General features: G+C 43.2%; 1 protein-coding gene across 1 annotated transcript; it reads left to right on the plus strand.

The window, feature by feature from the left end:
• Positions 1-194: 194 nt before the first annotated feature.
• Positions 195-23,644, plus strand: LOC139441814 (mannose-6-phosphate isomerase-like). The gene is made up of 8 exons (XM_071222572.1): positions 195-232; positions 1,457-1,584; positions 2,913-3,113; positions 4,780-4,921; positions 11,632-11,817; positions 12,445-12,618; positions 16,496-16,707; positions 18,237-23,644. Exons 1-8 carry the CDS (start codon positions 214-216, stop codon positions 18,450-18,452), a joined length of 1,278 nt encoding a protein of 425 aa, XP_071078673.1. The 5' UTR covers positions 195-213; the 3' UTR covers positions 18,453-23,644.
• Positions 23,645-24,695: the final 1,051 nt, after the last annotated feature.

Genomic DNA, 24,695 nt, shown 5'->3' on the forward strand with positions numbered 1-24,695 from the left:
ATATCCGGGAACCAGTGTATACATATTATACAGAGCTAAGGACTATTCAGATCCTTATGGATCTACTATAAATCTTATTATTTCCTAACAAATATTTTAAATATAAGATTAGGGGCTACGATTGTTGTATAATACATCGTTCAAAAAGTACATATATTTATATGACATAAATATATTCGTAAATAAATTGTGAACTCTGTATAAACAGCCAACATGGCAGACAATCCGCAAGGTGCTTATTAATGTCTTTTTTGCAATATTTTTTCTTCAGCAACGAACCATATAATTTCAGAATTATAATCTAAATCACCAGAGCAGTTTCATTCTGATTGCATTACCTGACAAGCTATGTCACATATTGTGTCGATGTTGAGTTTGTAACTGTCATCAACTTGGACGTGTTGCAGTTTTGAGAGTTAAAACGTCCTTGAAGTTGGGCACCGGGGTGTGAAACGATCTGTCGCGGTCGCCATGTGTCCGAACTGACCGAATGACCCCTTGATGCGTGTGTGGTTGCCCGTGATGGCACGATACAGAGCGAACGGTCCCTCGTGGTTGTCATTATTGATAATACCGGTACATTTGGCAAATATTGACTGAAGCACCCTGAAAATGTATCCTTGTGTGCCAAAACATTGGGGTATGGCACTGTGAAGTTGCACAATGGACGAAACCGCTTTGGGCTAAACTCAGTCAAATAAGCAGTATGCCACAAGTGTGCTGTTTACCATAAAACCCTACATTCCTGACTACAATGCTGTTAATATTGTCACACTAGGGTACATTTCTGTGGTACCTGTGCTGACAACAAAACCTCTAGCGAAAATCCTTGCTGTCTGTGTATGCAATCAGAGACCATATTATATTATATTAAACTTCAAGAGGGAGGCAGTTTCCTCCTACAGGGTTTCATGTATATATCAGTGTTATAAGTCGTAATGTATTATGGTTCTGTTCTGATGTTCAAACCATTCCAAATGGTGTGCTGGTTTTCGTGGGGGAATTAGTCAGCAAAGAGACAGAGTCACAGGAGACTAACTGCAATTTTATTTACAAAAACAATGAACAATTTCTTAAAATATATGGATGTCTCAGAGAGTCGGTACAACCCTCTGGGCTATTGGTGAGAGGTTTCCTTGGTTTGAGCGTCAAACCCCTTCCGCCTAACATCTTGCTTCTCAATGTATTTAGCTAAAATTTAGAACAATAAAAGGAATATAATAATATTATTGGTTGTTGATACACAATGGGGTGTGCCCTATGGTTAATGAATGGCAAGACAGAGGGGAATACTTAATTTTGTTGGACTGGCACTTATCTTGTTGACGTATTTACTGGGTGCTTGGTGAGGGGCTCCATGATGACATAAACACAAAACTTATTTTTATTTTGGCCTGTCAAATGACACGGAATCACTTGAAACTTATTTATATGTTTATAATGATTTATTCCACAGTTTTTTTGCTGAAGTGTGCAGTACAGAAATATGCCTGGGGCAAAGTTGGGGCAGAGAGTGAGGTGGCCCAGCTGTCTCAAGCTGTGGACCCCGAGTTTGTCATCGAGGACAACACACCTTATGCTGAGGTAAAACATGGTAGTGGGACAAAACACCAATGAATCTATGGATCGCGATTTTTTTACGATCACAATCGCACACCAAGTAAAAAGTATCGATTCTTACCTTAAGTGTATAAGTGTGAAGCCCATTTCTGGTGTACCCCGCTTTGATATTGCTTGAATATTGCTAAAAGCGACGTAAAACCATTCTCACTCACTCACTCACTCTTCCACCTTTGTTTATAATGATTAAATGTCAGCGCCAGAGAATAACCATAACTATACGGCTAAAAAGATTCCATAGGCGTGTTAAAGGTAAGATAGCAGTAAAACTTTTATGAATGGATCACTGAAAATCAGTGATGACACCTTGTGTTCACAATTTTCTCACAGAAATTGAAAAATATTTTGAAAAACAGTGAAATTTGAAAGATATTTTTTTAATATATGATTTTTTGTAACTATTTTCCTATAGATAATGAAACTTCATTATATCATGCACTTAACAATGCCTTTATTTCTTGTCCTCTCTGAAATCTGAACAGCCTCATTTCCTGAAGCAAGCATGTTCAGCATGTTTAGACCTGATGGTAAGTGGGCTTTGTCCCACGATCTGAATAAAACTATATGTCATTCTTCTGAAATCTGATGAGAAGACCTGTATTTACTGTGTTATCTATCTAGTTTCATAGCACAATAGTACCCAGTACTAAATCTCTATGAAGTTCTTCCCAAATGCCCCTGGGAAGTTGCGAGTAAGAATAGGTCTTCAGCAGCCCATGCTTGTTGTAAGAGGTGACAAACCAGATCGGGTGGTCGGGCTCACTGACATGATTAATGCATGTCATAGTATCCCAATTGTGTAGATTGTTGTTCATGATATCAATCACTGGATTGTCTTGGCCAGACTGCTGTCATGCAGCTGGAATATTGCAGAGTGCAGCGTTAAACAGCGAACAAACAAACTATCTCCCCAAGTGGTGATATGTGACTGCTGTGGAACTCCTTTTCATCACTACAGTTTTATTTGTTTGTTTGTTTGTTTGTTTGTTTGTTGTTTTACGCCGCACTCAGCAATATTCCTGCTGTATGACGGCGGTCTGTCAATAATGGAGTCAACAGGCAATCCAGTGATTGATATCATGAGCATCAATCCACGCAATTGGTCTACGATGACATGCATCAACCAAGTCAGTGAGCCTGACCACCCGATCCCGTGAGTCGCCTCTACAACAAGCACTGTCGCCTTTTACAACAAGCATGGGTTGCTGAAGACCTATTCTACCCCGGATCGTCACGGATATATATCCCTACAGATAGACAAAGATAATGAGATGGATTTGACTATGTTTCAGCTGTGGATGGGGACACACCCGAATGCCCCCTCCCGAGTTTCCATTCCAGGCAAGACAGAGGAGGAACTGTCAGACTGGATAAAGAGGAACCCAGACAAGCTGGGGTCAAAGGTCGAGTCGTACTTCAAGGGGAAACTACCCTTCTTGTTCAAAGTTCTGTCTGTCAGGACCTCTTTGTCCATACAGGCCCATCCAAATCTGGTGAGTATATGCTATGAGAGTTATTAGTCTGGTGAGTATATGCTATGAGAGTTATTAGTCTGGTGAGTTTATGCTATGAGAGTTATTAGTCTGGTGAGTTTATGCTATGAGAGTTATTAGTCTGGTGAGAATATGGTATTAGAGTTATTAGTCTGGTGAGTATATGCTATGAGAGTTATTAGTCTGGTGAGTATATGCTATGAGAGTTATTAGTCTGGTGAGTATATGCTATGAGAGTTATTAGTCTGGTGAGTATATGCTATGAGAGTTATTAGTCTGGTGAGTATATGCTATGAGAGTTATTAGTCTGGTGAGTATATGCTATGAGAGTTATTAGTCTGGTGAGTATATGCTATGAGAGTTATTAGTCTGGTGAGTTTATGCTATGAGAGTTATTAGTCTGGTGAGTATATGCTATGAGAGTTATTAGTCTGGTGAGAATATGCTATGAGAGTTATTACTATTAGTCTGGTGAGTATATGCTATGAGAGTTATTAATCTGGTGAGTATGTGCTATGTGTAAGTGTTTTTCTATAATAAAATGGATAGAGCATCTGCTCGGAGAGAGGAAGGTTAGTGGTTCAATCTCCTTGCACATCATAACAAGGATGGTACTTGTTGTTACCCTGGCTGGTGCTTGTTAAACAGATAGACATGTACGTGCACACTCGCAAACACACGTACCCGCATGCACGCACCCACACACTCACAAAGAGAAAGTGGTTGTGTGAGTGAATCTTGTGGATGTTTTTAAAGCAATACATGTCAAGGTTAGAAGAGCACTACTTTGCACTATTCAATGCAATAGAGTTCATGTATACATGATGCCGACCAGTGTTCCCGCTGGGTTTTGAAACTGCCGGTCCTGGTGGACTGGCAACTCTAAAAATTACCAGTCCCCTCTAATTTTTGTAAGTCCCAACTTTCAACAAATAAAGATTTACACATCATTCACACAAAGTTCAGTCACAATTTTCTCGTTTTTGTTTTGGTATTCGAGACTAAGTCACTTCAAATATATATTTAACCTCAAAGCAAAGCGAAATTATATTTCCTTGCACAAAAAATAGACAACAGGAAACTCTGATGGTTACAGACAAGCTGACTTTGTTCGAAAAATATACTGAATATCACCAATGTTTTGTTCAACAACAAACATGTATAAGGTACTTTATTTGCTGGTCCATATGGACTGGCAGACACATGAATTACCGGTCCAAGCCTAATTTCACCGGTAAAAAACTGGTAATTACCGGTAAATGGGAACACTGGCCGACATTCCATCAGTATTTAACCATCTGGGAAGACATACACATACACAAGCTGAGAAGACTACACTGGGTAATTTCCCACTCATTATGTTGTTGTTGTTTATTAATGTTTCATGGGTATTAGTACAAAATCAACTCAAACTTAGTTGGCTTGTGGTGATTTATTGTTCGTAGTGTGTCTGGAGCTCTGCATTATTTTATGAATCGCATGGGTCTCGCAGTGGATATTATTTGTGCCCCTTTGTAATTCATGTGTGTAGGACCACAGGACATTTTAGCCAAATTCATGCATATTCATGCTGAAGGCCTCAATGGATGGTTTGGACGATGAATATGCATGAATTTTTCTAAAAAGTCCTTTAGTAGGTTTAGTAAAACCTGGTTGAATGTTTGAGGTTCTAGCCGAGGTGCTGCACAAGAAGAATCCTGGTGCGTACAAAGACAGCAACCACAAGCCTGAGATGGCCATCGCCCTGACCCCCTTCCAGGGCCTGTGTGGCTTCAGACCCATCAAGGAGGTCGCCAAGTATCTGGAAGGTCAGTTCCGAACGTCTTATTCAGGGTGACTGTCGAGGACAGTTTCACTTTCGCAAAGGTACTATCTCACTAAAATACCTCACTGTGTGAAGATCTGACATCCCCTCCTCAGGTCACAGGTGAAGTTTCTAATTAAACAGGCAGTTCCAAATGGAAATTATAAAAGCTACACTATGATGTTGTTTGGATATTTCATACACACTGTAGTTTACAATGGAAAATATATTTGTGTTGTCATGGTTATATGTTGGTTTTCTTTTGTTAAGATCAAATTTCTGAATCAAGATGGCAGAGAATTAGATCCAAATTGTTTTAGGAAGCAGTTATTTGATTGGCTCAAGAAGACAGGCATCCTTCATTCAGATTCAGTCGTCAATGTTAATCCAGGGTTACCCTGACACAATCTCTAATGGTTGGGGCATGTCAGATTTTCATGCAGAGAGGTATCCCAGGGAGGGTGTAGAAGATCTGATTTTAGTGAGATTGGTAATAGTATTGCATAAGTTTAAAACACTATATGTGTTGCAATATAGGTAAAACTGTTGTCATGGTGATGGCTAACTTATGTAGATAAGACTATTGCAATGGTGCTGACTTCAGTCTGCGATCCCACATGCTTTTAAGCAGTCTTGAGAAATTTTGATTTTAAAACTTATCCTATCTCACACTATTTCTTCGTTCTTCTTTCGATCCTAATCTTGAAACATGCTTGAACAAAGGTTCCAGTTTCTAAAAACAATTCACCCGAACACATCCCAGTAAATGGGTCACACACTGTAATCTCGTGGCTTTGTGAGCTTACACGACTTGATCACCTGACTACCCCTGCCACATAATTCTCTTTCTCATTGCCACAATGTGGATACCTGTATTGAAGTTTAGAGAATACACAATTGTTATTTTATTGTGTATCCTTTACTATGCTCACCTGCAGAGAAGATGGGCACACAACATGATCAACGCCCGGCCTGTCTACAGACGTACTAACTCAGCTGCTGATCCTCCTAATCACTGTTGTGATCGTGGCGACCGTTGCTATGGAGACAAAAGATGTTCCCAGTTTTCCCACCTCATGGAGGAGTCTAACCGATGCAAATGCCACAAGCAGGAGGTTGACCGGTGGTCGAAATCCAAGGCTGTGGAACGTGGGCCTTTCCTCCCCGGTCATCAGCTGCAAGTTGCTTGTCATCCCCCACTCCCGCTGAAGTTTAGTCATTTCCGAACTGACCACTTCATCTAAGGATGCATCAATTCCCATGTCAACGGCTCTCAGGATCGTTGCTCTCCTGATTGACCTTCTCAGGATCGTCGCTCTCAGGATCGACCTTCTCAGGATCGTCGCTTTCCTAATTGACCGTCTCAGGATCTTCGCTCTCCTGATTGACCATCTCAGGATCATCGCTTTCCTGATCAACCTTCTCAGAATCGTTGCTCTCTTATCAACCTTCTCAGGATCATTTCTTTCCTGATCGACCATCTCAGGATCCTCGCTCCCCTGATCATCCTTCTCAGGATCGTTGCTCTCTTATCAACCTTCTCAGGATCATTTCTTTCCTGATCGACCATCTCAGGATCGTCGCTCTCCTGATCAACCTTCTCCGGATCGTCGCTCTCTTATCAACCTTCTCAGGATCATTTCTTTCCTGATCAACCTTCTCAGGATCGTCGCTCTCCTGATCGACCTTCTCAGGATCGTTCTCTCCTGATTGACCTTCTCAAGATCGTCACTCTCCTAATCGACCTTCTCAGGATCGTTGCTTTCCTGATTGACCTTCTCAAGATCGTCGCTCTCCTGATCAACCTTCTCAGGATCGTTCTCTCCTGATCGACCTTCTCAGGATCGTCGCTCTCCTGATCGACCTTCTCAGGATCGTTGCTTTCCTGATCAACCTTCTCAGGATCGCTCTGCAAAACATGCTCTCCAGATGTCCTTGGACCTATTTCAGCTTCAGAGGCAGCACCTGGATGACCAATAAAAGAGAGAGCGACGTCAACTGCTATTTATCCCTTCACAGTGAGTCCTCTGTGGGGTTATTGGAGCTAGGACTAGTTCTTGTCATGGTTTTACGTCCTCCACCATGTATTCTGTCTCCATCATTGCTTCCAAGGACATCGGAGGGTCTGGTATCAGCTAGGGTACGACAGGGAACTTCCGCCCCCAGACATGACAATCGTAGAGACTCTTGGAGGCGGAAGACTAAGTCCTTTGCAGAGAACTGGTCCATCCTGGCTGACATCTTTGTCACGCTCCTCCTACGGAAAAGGCTTGTATTGATAAGGACTCCTCCAACAGCATCCACATCCCATCAGTGAGAGTATCCAGCCAAGCAGCTTCAGGTTCTACAGGAAACCATCAGTACGTTAATATCCAAACAAGCTATATCCAAGATAGGCCACATTTTCATAAGATGTCTTCACGCTGCTTCAAACGATGAAACAGCCAGGCAACTACATGGTCAGTTTCGACCTTCAAGACGCGTATCTTCATGTACGCATCCAACAGGAACATCGCCATTTCCTCAGGTTCTTTTTCCAAGGCCACCACTACCAATGGAAGGTGCTCCTGTTTGGAATTGCTTTGGCCCCATGGCTTATCACCCGTATTACCAAGCCGATCGCGAAGTTCCTCATTCAAGGATAGTCTTCCAGCCGTGTATCAACGATTGTGTTCAGGCCCACGCAGATCCAGATATCCTCATGAGACATCTGGAGTTTACACAGCGGCTTCTTCATCAGCTAGGTTGGCTCATCACTCTTGCGAAGTCAGAGACAACTCCCACACAATGACTCCAGTTCATTATTCAACACCAGACTGGGCATGAGGTTCCTTCCCCTGGACATGTGGATAAAGACACAACGACTCAGACAGCCCCTACCTCTACTCCATTGGCAACAGTTGCTAAACCTTCTGACATCAGCAGCACTCACTCAGAGAGGTCAACTTCAGCTTTGACCGATCCAGTGCTTTCTGAAGCCCTACCTCCAATTGCCGGGTCCCAATGTCCCTCCTGATCTCACTGCGTCTGCATCTTCATCAGTGGTGGGTGATGTCGAATGTTGTGCCGGAGTCTCTTTGCAGACATTTTCCCTGACCCACCACCTCTTCATTGATGCATTGACCTTGGGGCTAGGAAGCGCGCTTCCATGATCTACAGGTGGCAGGGTGCTTGTCCATCAAAAACTTTATATCAAAAACTTCAAATTAAAGGTGGTCATTCGAGCGGTGTCCCACTGGGCAGGGCTCCTTCGTGTGTCACACCTCATGATGGAGTAGGACAATCTGTCAGTCACTTGGTACATCAACAAGATGGGCTCCACCAACTTTATGTCGCTCCTGTCATTGACGATCATATTCTTCTGGTTGATTTACTCCCTGAACGTTTAGATCCAAGCAAGGCACATTCCAGGGATCAACAATGTCCTAGCCGACGCCCTGTCCTAACCCGACCAACCGTCACTGACCCGACCAACCGTCACCGACCCGACCAACCGTCACTGACAGAATGGTATCTCTACCCGGTGACGTTGACCTCTTCACAACCAGGTTCAGTGCTCAGCTTTCATGGTTTGTCTCTCCCATCATGGACCCTCAGGCACAGGACCACGATGCTCTGGCCATCTGGCATGGGACCACTATGTTCTGGCCATCTGGCATGGGACCACGATGCTCTGGCCATCTCCTGGCATGAGACCAAGATGCTCTGGCCATCTCCTGGCATGGGACCACGATGCTCTGGCCATCTCCTGGCATGAGACCACGATGCTCTGGCCATCTCCTGGCATGGGACCACGATGCTCTGGCCATCTCCTGGCATGAGACCAAGATGCTCTGGCCATCTCCTGGCATGAGACCACGATGCTCTGGCCATCTCCTGGCATGGGACCACGATGCTCTGGCCATCTCCTGGCACGGGACCACGATGCTCTGGCCATCTCCTGGCATGGGACCACGATGCTCTGGCCATCTCCTGGCATGGGACCACGATGCTCTGGCCATCTCCTGGCATGGGACCACGATGCTCTGGCCATCTCCTGGCACGGGACCACGATGCTCTGGCCATCTCCTGGCATGGGACCACGATGCTCTGGCCATCTCCTGGCATGGGACCATGATGCTCTGGCCATCTCCTGGCATGGGACCACGATGCTCTGGCCATCTCCTGGCATGGGACCATGATGCTCTGGCCATCTCCTGGCATGAGACCATGATGCTCTGGCCATCTCCTGGCATGGGACCACGATGCTCTGGCCATCTCCTGGCACGGGACCACGATGCTCTGGCCATCTCCTGGCATGGGACCACGATGCTCTGGCCATCTCCTGGCATGGGACCACGATGCTCTGGCCATCTCCTGGCATGGGACCACGATGCTCTGGCCATCTCCTGGCATGAGACCATGATGCTCTGGCCATCTCCTGGCATGAGACCACGATGCTCTGGCCATCTCCTGGCATGAGACCAAGATACTCTGGCCATCACCTGGCACGGGACCACGATGCTCTGGCCATCTCCTGGCATGAGACCATGATGCTCTGGCCATCTCCTGGCATGAGACCATGATGCTCTGGCCATCTCCTGGCATGGGACCATGATGCTCTGGCCATCTCCTGGCATGAGACCATGATGCTCTGGCCATCTCCTGGCATGGGACCATGATGCTCTGGCCATCTCCTGGCATGAGACCACGATGCTCTGGCCATCTCCTGGCATGGGACCATGATGCTCTGGCCATCTCCTGGCATGAGACCACGATGCTCTGGCCATCTCCTGGCATGGGACCATGATGCTCTGGCCATCTCCTGGCATGGGACCATGATGCTCTGGCCATCTCCTGGCATGAGACCACGATGCTCTGGCCATCTCCTGGCATGAGACCAAGATACTCTGGCCATCACCTGGCACGGGACCACGATGCTCTGGCCATCTCCTGGGAGAACCTCAACACTTCACCTTTCCCCCGACCAGCCTTCTACCTAGGGTCATTCAGAGGGCGGCGACCACCAAGCAACTTCGACTGCTTTGGGTCACGTCCTATTTGCCAACTGGAAGTTGTGTTCACAACGCTGGTACAGATCGCAGAAAGAAAGTTCCACCATCATCCACTGATGGACAATCTTCTACTCCAGCCTCACTACCACCAACTGCACCAAGTCGCCCAAAGGGCTTCATCTTTGGCGCCTGGTACATCTCCAGAAGTCGTTTGTCACCAAAGGTTTTTCAAAGAGAGTTGCCAAGACCATCACTGAGGCTCATTAAATATTGGAATGGTCACTCCTGTATTTATTGTCTTCATTATTTGGGTTCCCAGACTGGGTATCCTCGCCTGTAGAGACTCCAGTTTTCAACATTGAAGTCAATGCACGGCGCGGCCATTTCAGCGATGTCCGGAACCCTTACCTGCTCACCACTTCTTTAGGCACTAGATGTCTGGGTATTGGTTGGATGATCCTCTTGTAGTTGTTGATCGTTCCTCGTCTCTACATACTTCAATCCTTGTGATTGGTAGCTTGATGAAGCGGTACAAGAGATGCCGAGCTGACTCACCCTATTGTCCGACGGAGAGAGTGGTGTGGTCTGTCTTCTAGAACTGATTGCTGTATGACCGCTTTGGGATTGGTTATAAGTCGTACGCTGAATAGATCTCTGTTCAAAGCTACACGGTCGGTCATGTAATGATATCCTATTTGAAACCATGTATCACCTGTTATACTTGATTTCATGTTGTTCTTGTTTTTAAGACGCTAGGCAGTGTTGTAGATTCTTTTTATTTGCATCACTGTTTGGCGCCAGCTTTTTCGTGTATGTCTCACGTCTAAATGTGGAATAAATGCATAGTGTGAGATAAGGTAAGTTTAAAAATTTGTAAATTTTACTTTAACTTGTATATTTTTATACTAATCCTATCTCATATATATAGCTGGAATATTGGTGAGTGTGGCTTTAAACAACAAAAACAGACAAACACTAATTTTAGTTTGTAATCACCATAATTCATTACAAGCATATAAACAGCATATATTCAGCAAATGGTCAGGACAAAAAAACAGTTCATTATATCCATCAGTTCATTATGCACATGTTTCTTATAAACATAGGGGCGGTCGGGTAGCCCAGTGGTTAAAGCGTTCGCTCGTCACGCCGAAGACCAGGGTTCGATTCCCGACATGGGTACAATGTGTGAAGCCCATTTCTGGTGTCCCCCGCCGTTATATTGCTGGAATATTGCTAAAAGCGGCGTAAAACCATACTCGCTCGCTCGCTCTTATAAACATAGTTTACTGTATTTCTTCTGAAGGCCCAGATTCCACGCGGGTAGAATGTGTGAAGCCTCGGGAGTATCACAACGTATTGCTGGAATATTTGCAGCAGCGTTGGACCGTTGTCATGTGTTTGTGTTGTGTGTTGCAGAGATTGACGAGTTCCGCAGCACCATTGGACCATTGTCATTGTATGTGTTGTGTGTTGCAGAGCAGAGCTTGACGAGTAACGCAGCACCGTTGGACCGTAGTCACGTGTTTGTGTTGTGTGTTGCAGAGATTGACGAGTTCCGCAGCAGTGTTGGACCGTGTTTGTGTTGTGTATTGCAGAGATTGACGAGTAACGCAGCAGTGTTGGACCGTTGTCAAGTGTTTGTGTTGTGTGTTGCAGAGATTGACGAGTAACGCAGCACCATTGGACTGTAGTCACGTGTTTGTGTTGTGTGTTGCAGAGATTGACGAGTTCCGCGAGGCTGTGGGCAGCCACTGTGCGGTGAGGCTGCTGACCGCCAGCAACTCTATGGACATGCCTCTGCACAGGGAGACAATGAAGATGTGCTTCACCGGGCTGATGAACAGGGAGCCGGAGGTCATCAAGTGTCAGCTGGAGAGCCTCGTGGCCAAAGTAGAAGAGATGAGTAAGTCCGTCACGATAGCAACACTAGTCTGTTACTATGGCAACACTGAGACTGGCAATAATACAAAACTGAGTCTGTCACTATGGCAACACTGAGTCCGTCACTATGGCAACACTAGTCTGTTACTATGGCAACACTGAGTCTGGCAATAATACAAAACTGAGTCTGTCACTATGGCAACACTAGTCTGTTACTATGGCAACACTGAGTCTGGCAATAATACAAAACTGAGTCTGTCACTATGGCAACACTATGTCTGTTACTATGGCAACACTATGTCTGTTACTATGGCAACACTGAGTCTGGCAATAATCGCTATTACAACACTATCCATCACTAGGACATATCTATTGACAAGATAATATGGATGATCAACTTCTGTTTTACAATTGTAGTGATGTTTTTGTGTTTGTTCCAATGGTCTCTCCATCCAAATTTTTGTTTTGTTTCCATGGCGTCAATTTTGAAAATGCGTATTTATTTGCCAGGTTTCTTTTATTTACCTACATTGTATGATGAATTGTGTGCAGCTGGTATGTAATGGAGCTTTTATCCAACCAAGAAAGCTTTCCTTCCAAACCTAATTTCCAAACGACCTTTTTCATGTTTATGTCATTTGTATTACAGAAGCCAATGGAAAAGACACGTCACATTTGGTTGGAGATGTCTTGTTGAAGTTACACAGAGAGTTTCCCGGGGACCGTGGCGGCTTCGCTATCTACTTCTTGAACGTGATAACCCTACAGCCGGGGGAGGCCATGTTTCTGGAGGCCAACCTCCCACACGCATACCTATCTGGGGGTGAGTTGTCTCCCTTCCCTTGGCTGCTTCTCACAGCGATAGCTCTCTATACTATCTCGACCGCCTCCGTGGTCTAATGGTAGAGCATCCACCGGAGAGCGGAAGGTCCGGGGTTTGATCCCCAACCACGTCATACCAAAAGACATTAAAAGATGGTACTTATTGTTACCCTGTCTGGCGCTCGGCATTAAGGGGCTAAAACAAGGACTGGTCGGCTCAGAGTCGGTATACTGTGTCTGAGTGGGGTATTCATGTTAAACTGCGGCATGGTATCTCAGTGAGCTAGCACTATAAATCGGCATCAGTCCGGACTAGTACAAGTAGCCACACAAACACACACACGTACATGCACGTCGCTATATAAGTGCAATAATCTTGGACGCGACGTTAAACCCCATTTCACCTCACCTCACATATACTATTACTGCCACCAGTCATGGCTCCCCCCCCCCATCTGCAGTAACAGTATCTCTGGGCTGCCCTCTATAAATGATGTTGATGTTTAATATATAGAGCTACGGACTGTTCAATAGTGCTTTCCCGAACAAACAGATTCCCGTACAGACCTCTCTAACAACCGTGCCATAATGTACATGACTCGTAATCCCACAAAAAACGCTACACGATTCACATCCGAAAACACTTCCCTTCAATTATGTGTACTTATATGCTCGATCATGCAACTTTCTATGTACTTATATGGGTTTGTAATCATCAAGAGAGAACAGTTTTGGTCACCATCACAGAGCACAATGGCATAAAAATATTTTTACCAGTCCGTTTTCCAACTGTATAAGTACATATATTGTTGCACAATCTAAAACGGAAGTACATATATTGTTGCACAATCTAAAACGGAAGTACATACATTGTTGCACAATCTAAAACATAAATACATATTGTTGCACAATCTAAAACATATGTACATATATTGTTGCACAATCTAAAACATAAGTACATATATTGTTGCACAATCTAATACAAGTACAGAAATTGTTGCACAATCTAAAATGGAAGTACATATATTGTTGCACAATCTAAAACATATGTACATATATTGTTGCACAATCTAAAACATAAGTGCACATATTGTTGCACAATCCAAACTATAAGTACATATATTGTTGCACAATCTAAAACATAAGTACATATATTGGAAGGCAAGAGAGAAGTGAAGATCATTTGTCAAGATCAATGTCCTATGCAGAAGCATGTAAAGTGTTGATTTTGACTGGCGATCTATTAGGAAACTAGTATACGACAGCCTGCAGCTAACAGCTCCCTACAGGGATAGGAGGCCACAACCCTGCATGGAGTTTGATATCCGATTGACCGTTACACTATGAAAATAATAGTCTTGGTTCTCAGGCACCGTCGCATCATCATAAGGTCTGCCGCACGTTTCGTTTTTATTTCCATTTTTAAAAAAAAAAATTAAATCCTAATATGTACTTAAAAACAATGCAATCCAATGTAGCACACAGTTTCTGCCCTTTACATGCACACTGCTTTACTGCCATCTCGTGTTGTGGTCATGGCGGCTATAGGAGATTGCATGCTTGTTTATGTAGGGAGGCTACGGCTCCCCACTGTGACAAATGGCTATAACCATGCTGAGAGTTGGACAACCGACTGACCGTTATGTTGACAAACAAGTGATGACTGTCAAATGCTGGATACCCTTACCTCAGCTGAATTATTTTGCATGTCAACTGGAATTTTTATTCTTTTCAACTGTCCGGTTATTGTAACAATGAGAAGATAACGGGGAATTTAGTTTCTTTTCCGTTAGTCTGCAATCTCGAACCAGTCTGATTTAACAAACATACTTCAATTCATCTGGGAAATAGTAAGTCAGTCGTAATTTTGGAATTTTTGAACTAAAGTCCTTGTTTTCTGAAATTCTTAGATAATCTATGCTTCTCATTCAGTAATGTAACACTAGGTACTACCATTGTTGGTTAGTTATGACTTTTTTCATTAAAGCGTATGTCTAAGCCAGCTTTGGGATAACAAAAAATCCCATTGGGGTACATTTTACATGGCGCTTGTATCGAATATAGCCCTCTGAAAATGCCTAGATGTGCCTAGATTGCCTAGATTGCTAGCCCATTTCATATTCTCTTACAGATTGTGCCAACAATAATATGTCTGTCAGTGTTTCATCCACTCACTAAGTGCCAGCCCCCATGTCACAAAGTAATCACAGTGATTGTCATACCTTCCCATCTTCCTGAGGCAAGGGAATTAACTGACCGTAAAAGTCCAGTTTCCACCCTTGCCAAACTAGGCTGGAATTTGTGGACCTAAACGTAGTGCCACCAGTGGCTATGACAAGTTATGTCCTTTTATGTCCCTCCTTGACCAATCAGATTCCACCTCACATATTACTTGCATTTGCTTCAAACAAAAAGGTGGCACCCAGTCAATACAATCTGATCGATAATCAAAATCTATATTGTGATAATACCGGTCTTACTTCACAATTTGCATCAAATCACGTGAACCTTGATTAAAAACATGAAACAATTTGGAAAATATCTGTTGACGCCGAGTTTGCGGTTTACATGCTTTGCAAATCCTCCAATCGACCGAAATCTGTACGGCATTTTAGAAACCAGATGTTGATTTGGTTAAGCGATTTTGGTTGGACTATGTATAGATTAACTCCATAATTCCAGCCTAGTTCGATAAGGGTGGAAACTGGACTTTTATAGTCAGTAACTTGCCTTGCCTAGGGAAGATGTAGCTTCCCTGCTTCACTGTAGACTTACGAGTCATAGCTCAACAGCCTGGGGTGACACACAAGTTTATGTAAAGTGCCATAGTTTGTTTACTGTTGCCGTAGCGATAGTGATACATCCTTCACGTTCAGCCTTACAACAACTGTGTTTAACTACTGCTGGTATGGTCCCTCCCATGGCAAGTAAAGTGAACAGGTGTTTCACTCGTTAAAGGTGGATTATGTTGGTGATTTTCATTATCAGAATAGTAACTTGTACAGTTTAGTAATTTTGTACATTTTAAGAATTGGTATAGTTTAGTAATTTGTACAGTTTACTACTTTGTATAGTTTAGTAATTTGTACAGTTTACTACTTTGTATAGTATATAGTACTATATAGTATATAGGCATGACAGGGTTGATCATGACATACTGGGATAATTGTTCATGGAGGACCCCACCTAGTAGAAAGGTAAGGCCAGTTTATAACACACAGATTGATATAGGATTCCAAAGTAAATGTGTGACAGTCACTTGGGGGACAACAGTTACTTTGTTCTACTTTGGGGTTCCTATTTTAATATGCAACTCAATGCAAAGTGTATATCTAAGCATTAAAGCCCCTTCCCCTATATTGGTCCCTGATCAGTGACCAATACAAGTCACCCCTACAATGCCTCACTATGACAACGCTGAGTCCATCACTATGACAACACCAAGTCTGTCCCTATGACAATGCTGAGTCCATCACTATGACAACGCCAAGTCTGTCCCTATGACAACACTGAGTCCATCACTATGACAACACCAAGTCTGTCCCTATGACAACACTGAGTTCATCACTATGACAACACCAAGTTTGTCCCTATGACAACACCGAGTCCATCACTATGACAACACCAAATCAGTCACTATGACAACACTGAGTCCATCACTATGACAACACCAAATCAGTCACTATGACAACACTGAGTCCGTCACTATGATAACACCGAGTCCGTCTGTATGACAACCCAAAAAAAACATAAATGGGGACATTTAACTTCCAATTTGAGAATTTTTACTGAAATTTGAGACTGAACACTGGCCTCTCCGAGGTCTAGATAATGGAAAGGTATAAGAATAATCAGATTTGACATTGTATCTGTTCCAGATTGCATGGAGTGCATGGCGTGCTCCGACAACGTTGTGCGAGCCGGCCTGACGGTCAAGTTCGTGGACGTGCACACACTGTGTGAGATGTTAAACTACACGGGGCAGGCGGCATCTAAGACCAAGTTCAAGGGCATTGAGGACCGAGGGGGAGACGTGGCTGTTACTGTCTTCAGGCCGTTTGTCACAGACTTTGCTGTTACAAGATTTGAGGTGAGTCATTTGGAAGAAAACCATTTGGGAATGTAATGGTAAAATATATATGTAATAAATAACTATTTGTTGACAACCCTTAAGATGTTTTATCACTTGTGAACTTGAGTGTGTGTTGTAAAGGTAACATTGGTGGAGCACTTTCATTGCAAGAGCTACTGTATTTGCCGTGGGAACTTTTTAAAACCATAAGACATAATACACATATTTGGGGAGGGTCAGAATATATTGGATGTCAAAATAGAATATAAGACCACACTCACTCAGTCGCTCTCTCACCTACCCATACTCTCCGTCTCTCTCTCCGTCTCTCTCTCTCTCTCACTCACTCACTCCCTCACCCACTAACCCACGCACTCACTCACTCACTCACTTATCCACTAAGCCACTTACTCGGTCAACCACCCACTCACTCACTCTCTCACCCACCCGCCCACCCACTCATTCACCCACCCATACACCCACCCACCCACTCATTCACCCACCCATACACCCACCCACTCACTCACTCACCCACCCACCGACCCACTCACTCACTCACTCACCCTATCACTCACTCACCCACTAAGCCACTCACTCGCTCATTCACTCACTCACTCACTCACCCACCTACCCACTCACTTGCTCTCTCTCTCACTCACCCACCCATCCACTCACTCACTAACCCATCCATCCACTCACTCACTCACTCAATCACTCACTCACTCACTCACTCACCCATCCACCCACTCACTCACCCATCCATCCACTCACTCACTCAATCACTCACTCACTCTCACTCACCCATCCACCCACTCACTCACCCATCCATCCACCCACTCACTCACTCACTCACTCACTCACCCTATCATACACTCACCCTATCACTCACTCACCCACTCACTCACCCACTAAGCCACTCACTCGCTCATTCACTCACTCACTCACTCACCCACCTACCCACTCACTTGCTCTCTCTCTCACTCACCCACCCATCCACTCACTCACTATCCCATCCATCCACTCACTACTCTCACTCACTCACTCACTCACTCACTCACCCATCCACTCACTCACCCATCCAGCCACCCACCCACTCACTCACTCACTCACTCACTCACTCACTCACCCATCCACTCACTCACTCACCCACCCACCCACTCACTCACTCACTCACTCACTCACTCACTCACTCACCCTATCATACACTCACCCTATCACTCACTCACCCACTCACTCACCCACTAAGCCACTCACTCGCTCATTCACTCACTCACTCACTCACCCACCTACCCACTCACTTGCTCTCTCACTCACCCACCCATCCACTCACTCACTAACCCATCCATCCACTCACTCACTCACTCACTCACTCACTCACTCACTCACCCATCCACTCACTCACCCATCCAGCCACCCACCCACCCACTCACTCACTCACTCACTCACTCACTCACTCACCCATCCATCCACCCACCCACTCACTCACTCACTCACTCACTCACTCACTCACTCACTCACTCACTCACCCTGTCCTTGTTTCTGTGTAGGTACCAGCTGGTGTAAGGAAGGTGCGACTGGCCCCACTCAAGAGCGCCAGTATATGCATTGTGATTGAAGGATCAGGGGAGGCAACCAACGCAACACTGTCTTCTCCCGTACCCCTCCAGCGGGGATCAGTATTCTTCTTCTCCGCAGAGGAAGAAGTCATTGTCAATGTTACCTCAGATGGAATGCTATTGTTCCGAGCATACGCAGGAGTTTGATCCACGTGAAACACAGACACGAACAGATTGTAGAGCGAGACACCAACAACTGTAGAACAAAGTCCCAGTATCTATTCTTATTAGCATTGTTTGACAGAAGTCACTACAGAACACAACCAGGGAACAGGGTTTTAACAAGATGCTCATCACGTGATGTCATACCTCACAATATTTATGTCAAAAGAAGAATTTTTCATATATTTTTATCCAAAGAAATAATTGTTAAAATGCTCCATAAGATGGATATGATATTGGTTACTAATTATGAATGACAGTGGTCGAATTAAGGAGGCTTGGGGCCTTCTGTTGAATTGGAATCTAGGGACCCTTACATCTTGACTTATAGCATTAGAGTCATGAGACTGCTGATATATCATGATACAAAATAGTGGTAGCATTATCACTCGGGGTATATGTGGTTTTGTGAATCCCATCTTAGGTTTTATACCAAGAGCTTGACCTTCTAAAACCTTACATCAAACATGGGACCACACCATCACATACACCCCCAGTGATTCTAGTAACCAATTTATCTTACCGACATGTTTCAATCTGCCATTGTAAAAGATTTAAAACAAATTTAAAATTGATAGAACACAGCTGCAAGTAGAGGTCAGCATGTGCTGTGTCACGTCTTTCCATGACTCGTGAAGAACGTGTGGCTTTTTGCTTCATAGCGAGGTTTAAGTGGCATAGTCTCCCCCTCAGAAATCCATGTGCAGCCTCATTTTCTTCGTGATGGGGTATAAGAGATTTATTCTCCCACTCAAAGATTTATTTTACTCCATGTCATGATACAAAGTATGTTATCAAACTATGCTGGTGTTATATCATGATACAAAGGTTCTTGTATGATATAGTAGGTTTCAGATCTTGTAAAGACAGTTATGAATGTGAATATCAAATTAAATCTTGACAGTCTTCAAAGATGTTTGTTGAATAATTTTGTTAGTTCTATTGATAATCATGAGTGATATCGTCTCATGCAGACACAGAAAAAGAAATCCAGATGTATTGGGTACTCGGCGTATAGTTACATCTCGATTATTACACATGCCGTATTCGCCATAATAAGCGTTTTGGAGGCTTAGAAACTTGGTAAAGAAGAGCTTATTAAAATCATACACAAGTTAAGTTTCTTGTCAGAGGTCAGGCGGTAGAGAACAGACGTAGTTCAAACACTGATGAAACTAAAACAAAAACATTAATATAGTTACTAATATATACTCCTTCTGTGTTGTTTGTTGTAAATAAGTCTGACATTATGTGCCATTCTACACAGCTGTGTTGTCTGTGATCAGATCAGGAATTTACACAATAAGATGCAGATTTAACAGTACTAGTAATGTTTCTAACTTAGTGCGGGGTGCTTATTAAGAGGACTTACGGTACACGTTGGTCTGGGGGGACGGGTGGCCCAGTCGTCTAAGGCGCCGCGATTCACTGTGCAGAGTTGCGTCCATTGGGCACGCCAGAAACCTGATTGTGGGTTCGAATTCCGGTTTGCCCCGATTATGTTTCTAGGTTTGTCAGCACCATACCCGTGCTCATGGGTTTCACCGAAGTGGTAAACGTCTGAGACCTGCATCACTTGGGGCTTTCCTCCCACATTAAGCTGACACGCCGCGATATAACTGGAATACTGTTAAAAGTGGCGTTAAACCCAACTCACTCACTCACTCACATGTTGGTCTGGAGGTGGCAAAGGGGCACTTACTATGGTAAATTAGGTACCTCACTCAAAGTTATATGCATGTAAGCAATAATATGTAATACCAGTGTGTCTTACACACTTGCTAGAAGCCGTGTGACAGCTTAGTTCCGACAAACATAAGGTAATGTAATATAAGATAATATTACTTTTTTGTATAGACTTCGATGGAGCAGTGTTTTATGTGGTTGGGGCTGATACGATTCATGATAGAGTTTGTATCATGGTACTTTGTTCATGAACTGATATGAATCATAACAAGACTGAATGGAGGCTTCGGTGTACCGTATCCCCACGTTTTGTATCATGGTACGTGGATGAATCGTTTCAGTCCAGACTTTTAGATCTGACAATCCAGTGACCAGCATTGACAGTCATGGGGAGACCGTCAGAGGGACGGAATATCATGGGGGGTGTCGCTTATTTTGATTCTCTACAAGTTTTGTTTATTTGTTTGTTTGTTTGTTGATTTATGCCGCACTACGCAATAGGTAATCTTGTATCATGATCTGATAAATATGCAATTAAGGTCACCAGCAGAAAAATCTTTTATTTAGCTTCATATATGAGTGCTATGCCTACCTGCTCAAACTAGCATCTAGCATCCCAGTTAAGATGCAATCTCATTAAAATCAGATCTAAGTTCTCGCTGGGGCAGTCAGGTAGCCTAGTGGTTAAAGTGTTCGCTCGTCACGCCGAAGACCCGGGTTCGATTCCCGACATGGGTACAATGTGTGAAGCCCATTACTGGTGTCCCCTGCTGTGATACTGCTGGAATATTGCTAAAAGCGGCGTAAAACCATACTCACTCACTCACTAAGTTCTCGCTGCCACTAAACAAAGCTTTGTTTAGCGATAGCGAGAACTAAGATCTGATTGGTTAAGATGGGATATCAAGGTGTGTGTGGTCCTGTTCTTGTCCGGTGGCGCTATGTGATCAACGGAGATCAACACTCCGCCACTGTGGTCATACACTGGCCCTCTATTATTTCAAGAATGACTATTTGATACAGATTTACCCTTTTCCGTATCATTTATGAAAAGTGTATTACACATGAATACATATGTCTTCTTTGTATGTGGTATTTATGATACAGAAATATACCAAGTTCTTGATCTCAACAAACAATCTCAGTACAGTGAGGGACAAGACCGGATACAGCAATGACTCTTGTCTCCGGTCCTCGTCCACCATACAGTGTGTTATATCTCGGTTATATTATGACATATATCCCGCACCCATTAGCCATCCGCTTCCTTAACAAACATAGCCATTTCTATCGCTCCTTTCTCTACTTAATACAGAATTTGTCCTGCTCAGTTTGATTAGACAGCTGTTTTTTAGAGTGAAAAAGCGATGATGGAGCTGGACAATCGATAATGGTCTCAACTAGAAATATAACTTCCTCTGTGAGGGGGTGGTCAGGTAGCCTAGTGGTTAAAGCGTTCGCTCGTCACCCCGAAGACCCGGGTTCGATTCCCGACATGGGTACAATATGTGAAGCCCATTTCTGGTGTCCCCCGCCGTGATATTGCTTGAATATTGCTAAAAGCGGCGTAAAAACCATACTCACTCACTCACTCACTCCTCTGTGAGGTCCTTTTCATACGAATTTATGAAAAGAATTGCATTTGGGCAGTTATGCAATTTGGAATGGGGATAGTTTGTGTACAGAATATTTCATGATCCCTAACATTTTTTAGTCCAGTATAAGTTAAATTTCCCAAATAGGAATTAAATATTTCCCAATTCAGGTTAGTTTGATTATCAGCAGTGTTATAACGAGGGAGACGTGTAACGAGGGAGACGTGTAACGAGGGAGACGTGTAACGAGGGAATCTTGTAACGAGGGAGACGTGTAACGATGGAGACGTGTATTCTGCTGGTAAATAAATATAGTTTTGAAACTCACAATGCTTTTTTAGACGTAACAATGCTTGTTTACAGATTTGGTCTGCTACTTTGAGCATGTCTTGTATCACATTCAACACAAACAATGGATCATAGTAGACGTTAGGATATTGTTTCAAGATCTACATGATATGGCCTGTGGGTGGTAGTTTTGATATGGCCTGTGGGTGGTAGTTCTGATATGGCCTGTGTGGGTGGTAGTTTTGAAGTGGGATACGTTCAGGAATTTGTCCGGGATTCAAACCTGTGGTCCATCTTGATGTGGGATACGTTCAGGAATTTGTCCGGGATTCAAACCCGTGGTTCATCTTGATGTGGGATACGTTCAGGGATTTGTCCGGGATTCAAATCCGTGGTCCATCTTGAAGTGGGATACATTCAGGAATTTGTCCGGGATTCAAACCCGTGGTCCATCTTGAAGTGGGATACGTTCAGGAATTTGTCCGGGATTCAAACCGTGGTCCATCTTGAAGTGGGATACGTTCAGGAATTTGTCCAGGATTCTAAACTAAGTGCCCCCTGACCGGCAAATTTGGAAAAAAGTTGTTATTTTATTCTTAATTGGGATTATTTTAGAGTTCTTATTTTGTTAAATTCAGAGTTTTTTTAACATTGAATATTGAGATCACATTCAATGCAATAATAGAAAACTAAGCATTACGACCTTTTCCTCTTTGTTGGCCCTGGTATCAGTGAAATACAAGTCACCTCTACAAGCTCTGCAATTAGTTATTAGTTATATATTTAAACATGAATTGGGAAATCATTTATTCCAATTTTGGAATATTTAATGACATTTTCTGCAGACTCTGAGCAGGTCAAGCTACTCCAACTAAAGCTGGCACATTTATACTGGCCCTGCACCCTATCTAGCATCTGGTTGCTGGCAATTGTAACCATGGTAACAGAAATGTCACCTCCACGCATTGCACGGGATGGAATATCATATCTTCTCAGGTTTGGTTGGGTTTTTTATGAGACTTTTTAGTTTGCTGGACCTATGGTTACAGACATGTAGTGCTTTCTCAGCTGTTATGTTTTAGAAGATGTTATGTTTACTAAGTGATGCATGTGTCTAATAAATGTATGTTGATGCACATATCATCAGGCTTTGGTTTATTTTTATACAGTTTGTGACTGTTATACTTTGATGCATGCACAAAAAATGAAAAACAATTTTGAAATTTCATTTGGTTTTTGTTTCCCAGTGCTTTCTGTTAGTGACACACCTTACTATCAAACTACACGTTTCTGTAGAACTAGTGACCGACAGCATGAGCATCAGGTCCCCATTTCATTGATTCACAAAATAGTGAACGGCAGATTTGAATAACACCCTCTGTTTTGAAAGGATTACAGCAGAATTGAAGCTAACACATGCATGCGGCATGGGCATGAGAACATTTAATAGTTTTAGTAGGAAAATGTCAGAATATCCCAACTACCAACATAAGATGCATATATGCGTAAACTACACCACTCCAAACTCCGTACATACGACTGGTTATACCGATAATTTATGTTGTTAAATGCAATAACATCACTTGCTTGATAACGATGTTAGAACGGCGCTCTTATTTGTAATAAAGAAGCTTTTCATCCATAAATTCTTATCCTTACTCAACAATCTAGTTTTGATAGTATCACAGTCCAATTACATTTTTGACAAGTATGCTTCATTGAGATAGTTTCTATGATATTCTCTGTGCTGATTTTACTATTTTTTTTTTTTATCCTGCACCTTGAAAAAAGGGATGCTGAAAGTCAAACAGATAATGCTCTAAAGGGCTTTGAGCACATCATAATGCGAATTCAATGTTTAAAAGTAAATGATATATTCGTTCAATACATATTTAAGGGTATACACTGGTGCCTCTTTTTGTCCCCATAACTAGTTCCTGTGAATGAATTGAGTTTTACTTCAACATATCTTTTAGTTTTGAAGGAGGATATATTTCATTTAGATTATATAAGTTATTATGAGCAAAATATTCTCATTTTCTAACGTAAAGATGATGATGTCGAATTTTGGTGTTTGTTTTGCACAATTTGACTGGTAACTTGAACCATGCAATGGACTTTCGCAGGACCTATTCTGACCCCCAATCTCTTTGAAGTGAATATAAAGCTATGGGGGGAGCTGACAAACTTTAGTCAGGGGTGCTTGGTGCCTGTAATTCAGTACGTCGGATGCCAATGAGGTGGAGAGTCTTGATTATTATCACCACATCTGTCTTATTCAAATGACTTTGTTCTTTCATAGGTCTTCTCAAGTTCGTGTTCTGGGTCGTTATGCCCCAATGACGGGCATCGTGACTCATTCGGTCAAGGACTCGATTATTGACAGGCCGAAGGAATCTAGCTTGAATATTGCTCAGTGCCGCGATAAACAACAAACATAATGCTTTGTTTGATGGGCATATCTTAGAAGTTGACGGATGACAAAGCAGACACAATTTATGGATAACAACTTCTTTAATTCTCTAAATTACAGTATTAAGAGGTATTAAAGAAGTTGTTATCCGTAAATTGTGTCTACTTTGTAAACGTAATGTTAATCACTAGATTGTCTGGTCCAGACTCAGCGTTTTCACAGACAGCCGTTCTCACAGTATGGAAT

The sequence above is a fragment of the Haliotis cracherodii genome, unplaced genomic scaffold (assembly GCF_022045235.1).
Source record: "Haliotis cracherodii isolate W230 unplaced genomic scaffold, xgHalCrac1.p SCAF_45, whole genome shotgun sequence".
NCBI lineage: Eukaryota > Metazoa > Mollusca > Gastropoda > Lepetellida > Haliotidae > Haliotis > Haliotis cracherodii.

Excerpts from the sequence above, each read along its gene's own strand:
- LOC139441814 (XM_071222572.1), top strand. Across the intron at positions 1,585-2,912 it reads ACAACACACCTTATGCTGAG|CTGTGGATGGGGACACACCC; the intron begins GTAAAACATGGT and ends ACTATGTTTCAG. Across the intron at positions 3,114-4,779 it reads TACAGGCCCATCCAAATCTG|GTTCTAGCCGAGGTGCTGCA; the intron begins GTGAGTATATGC and ends TGAATGTTTGAG.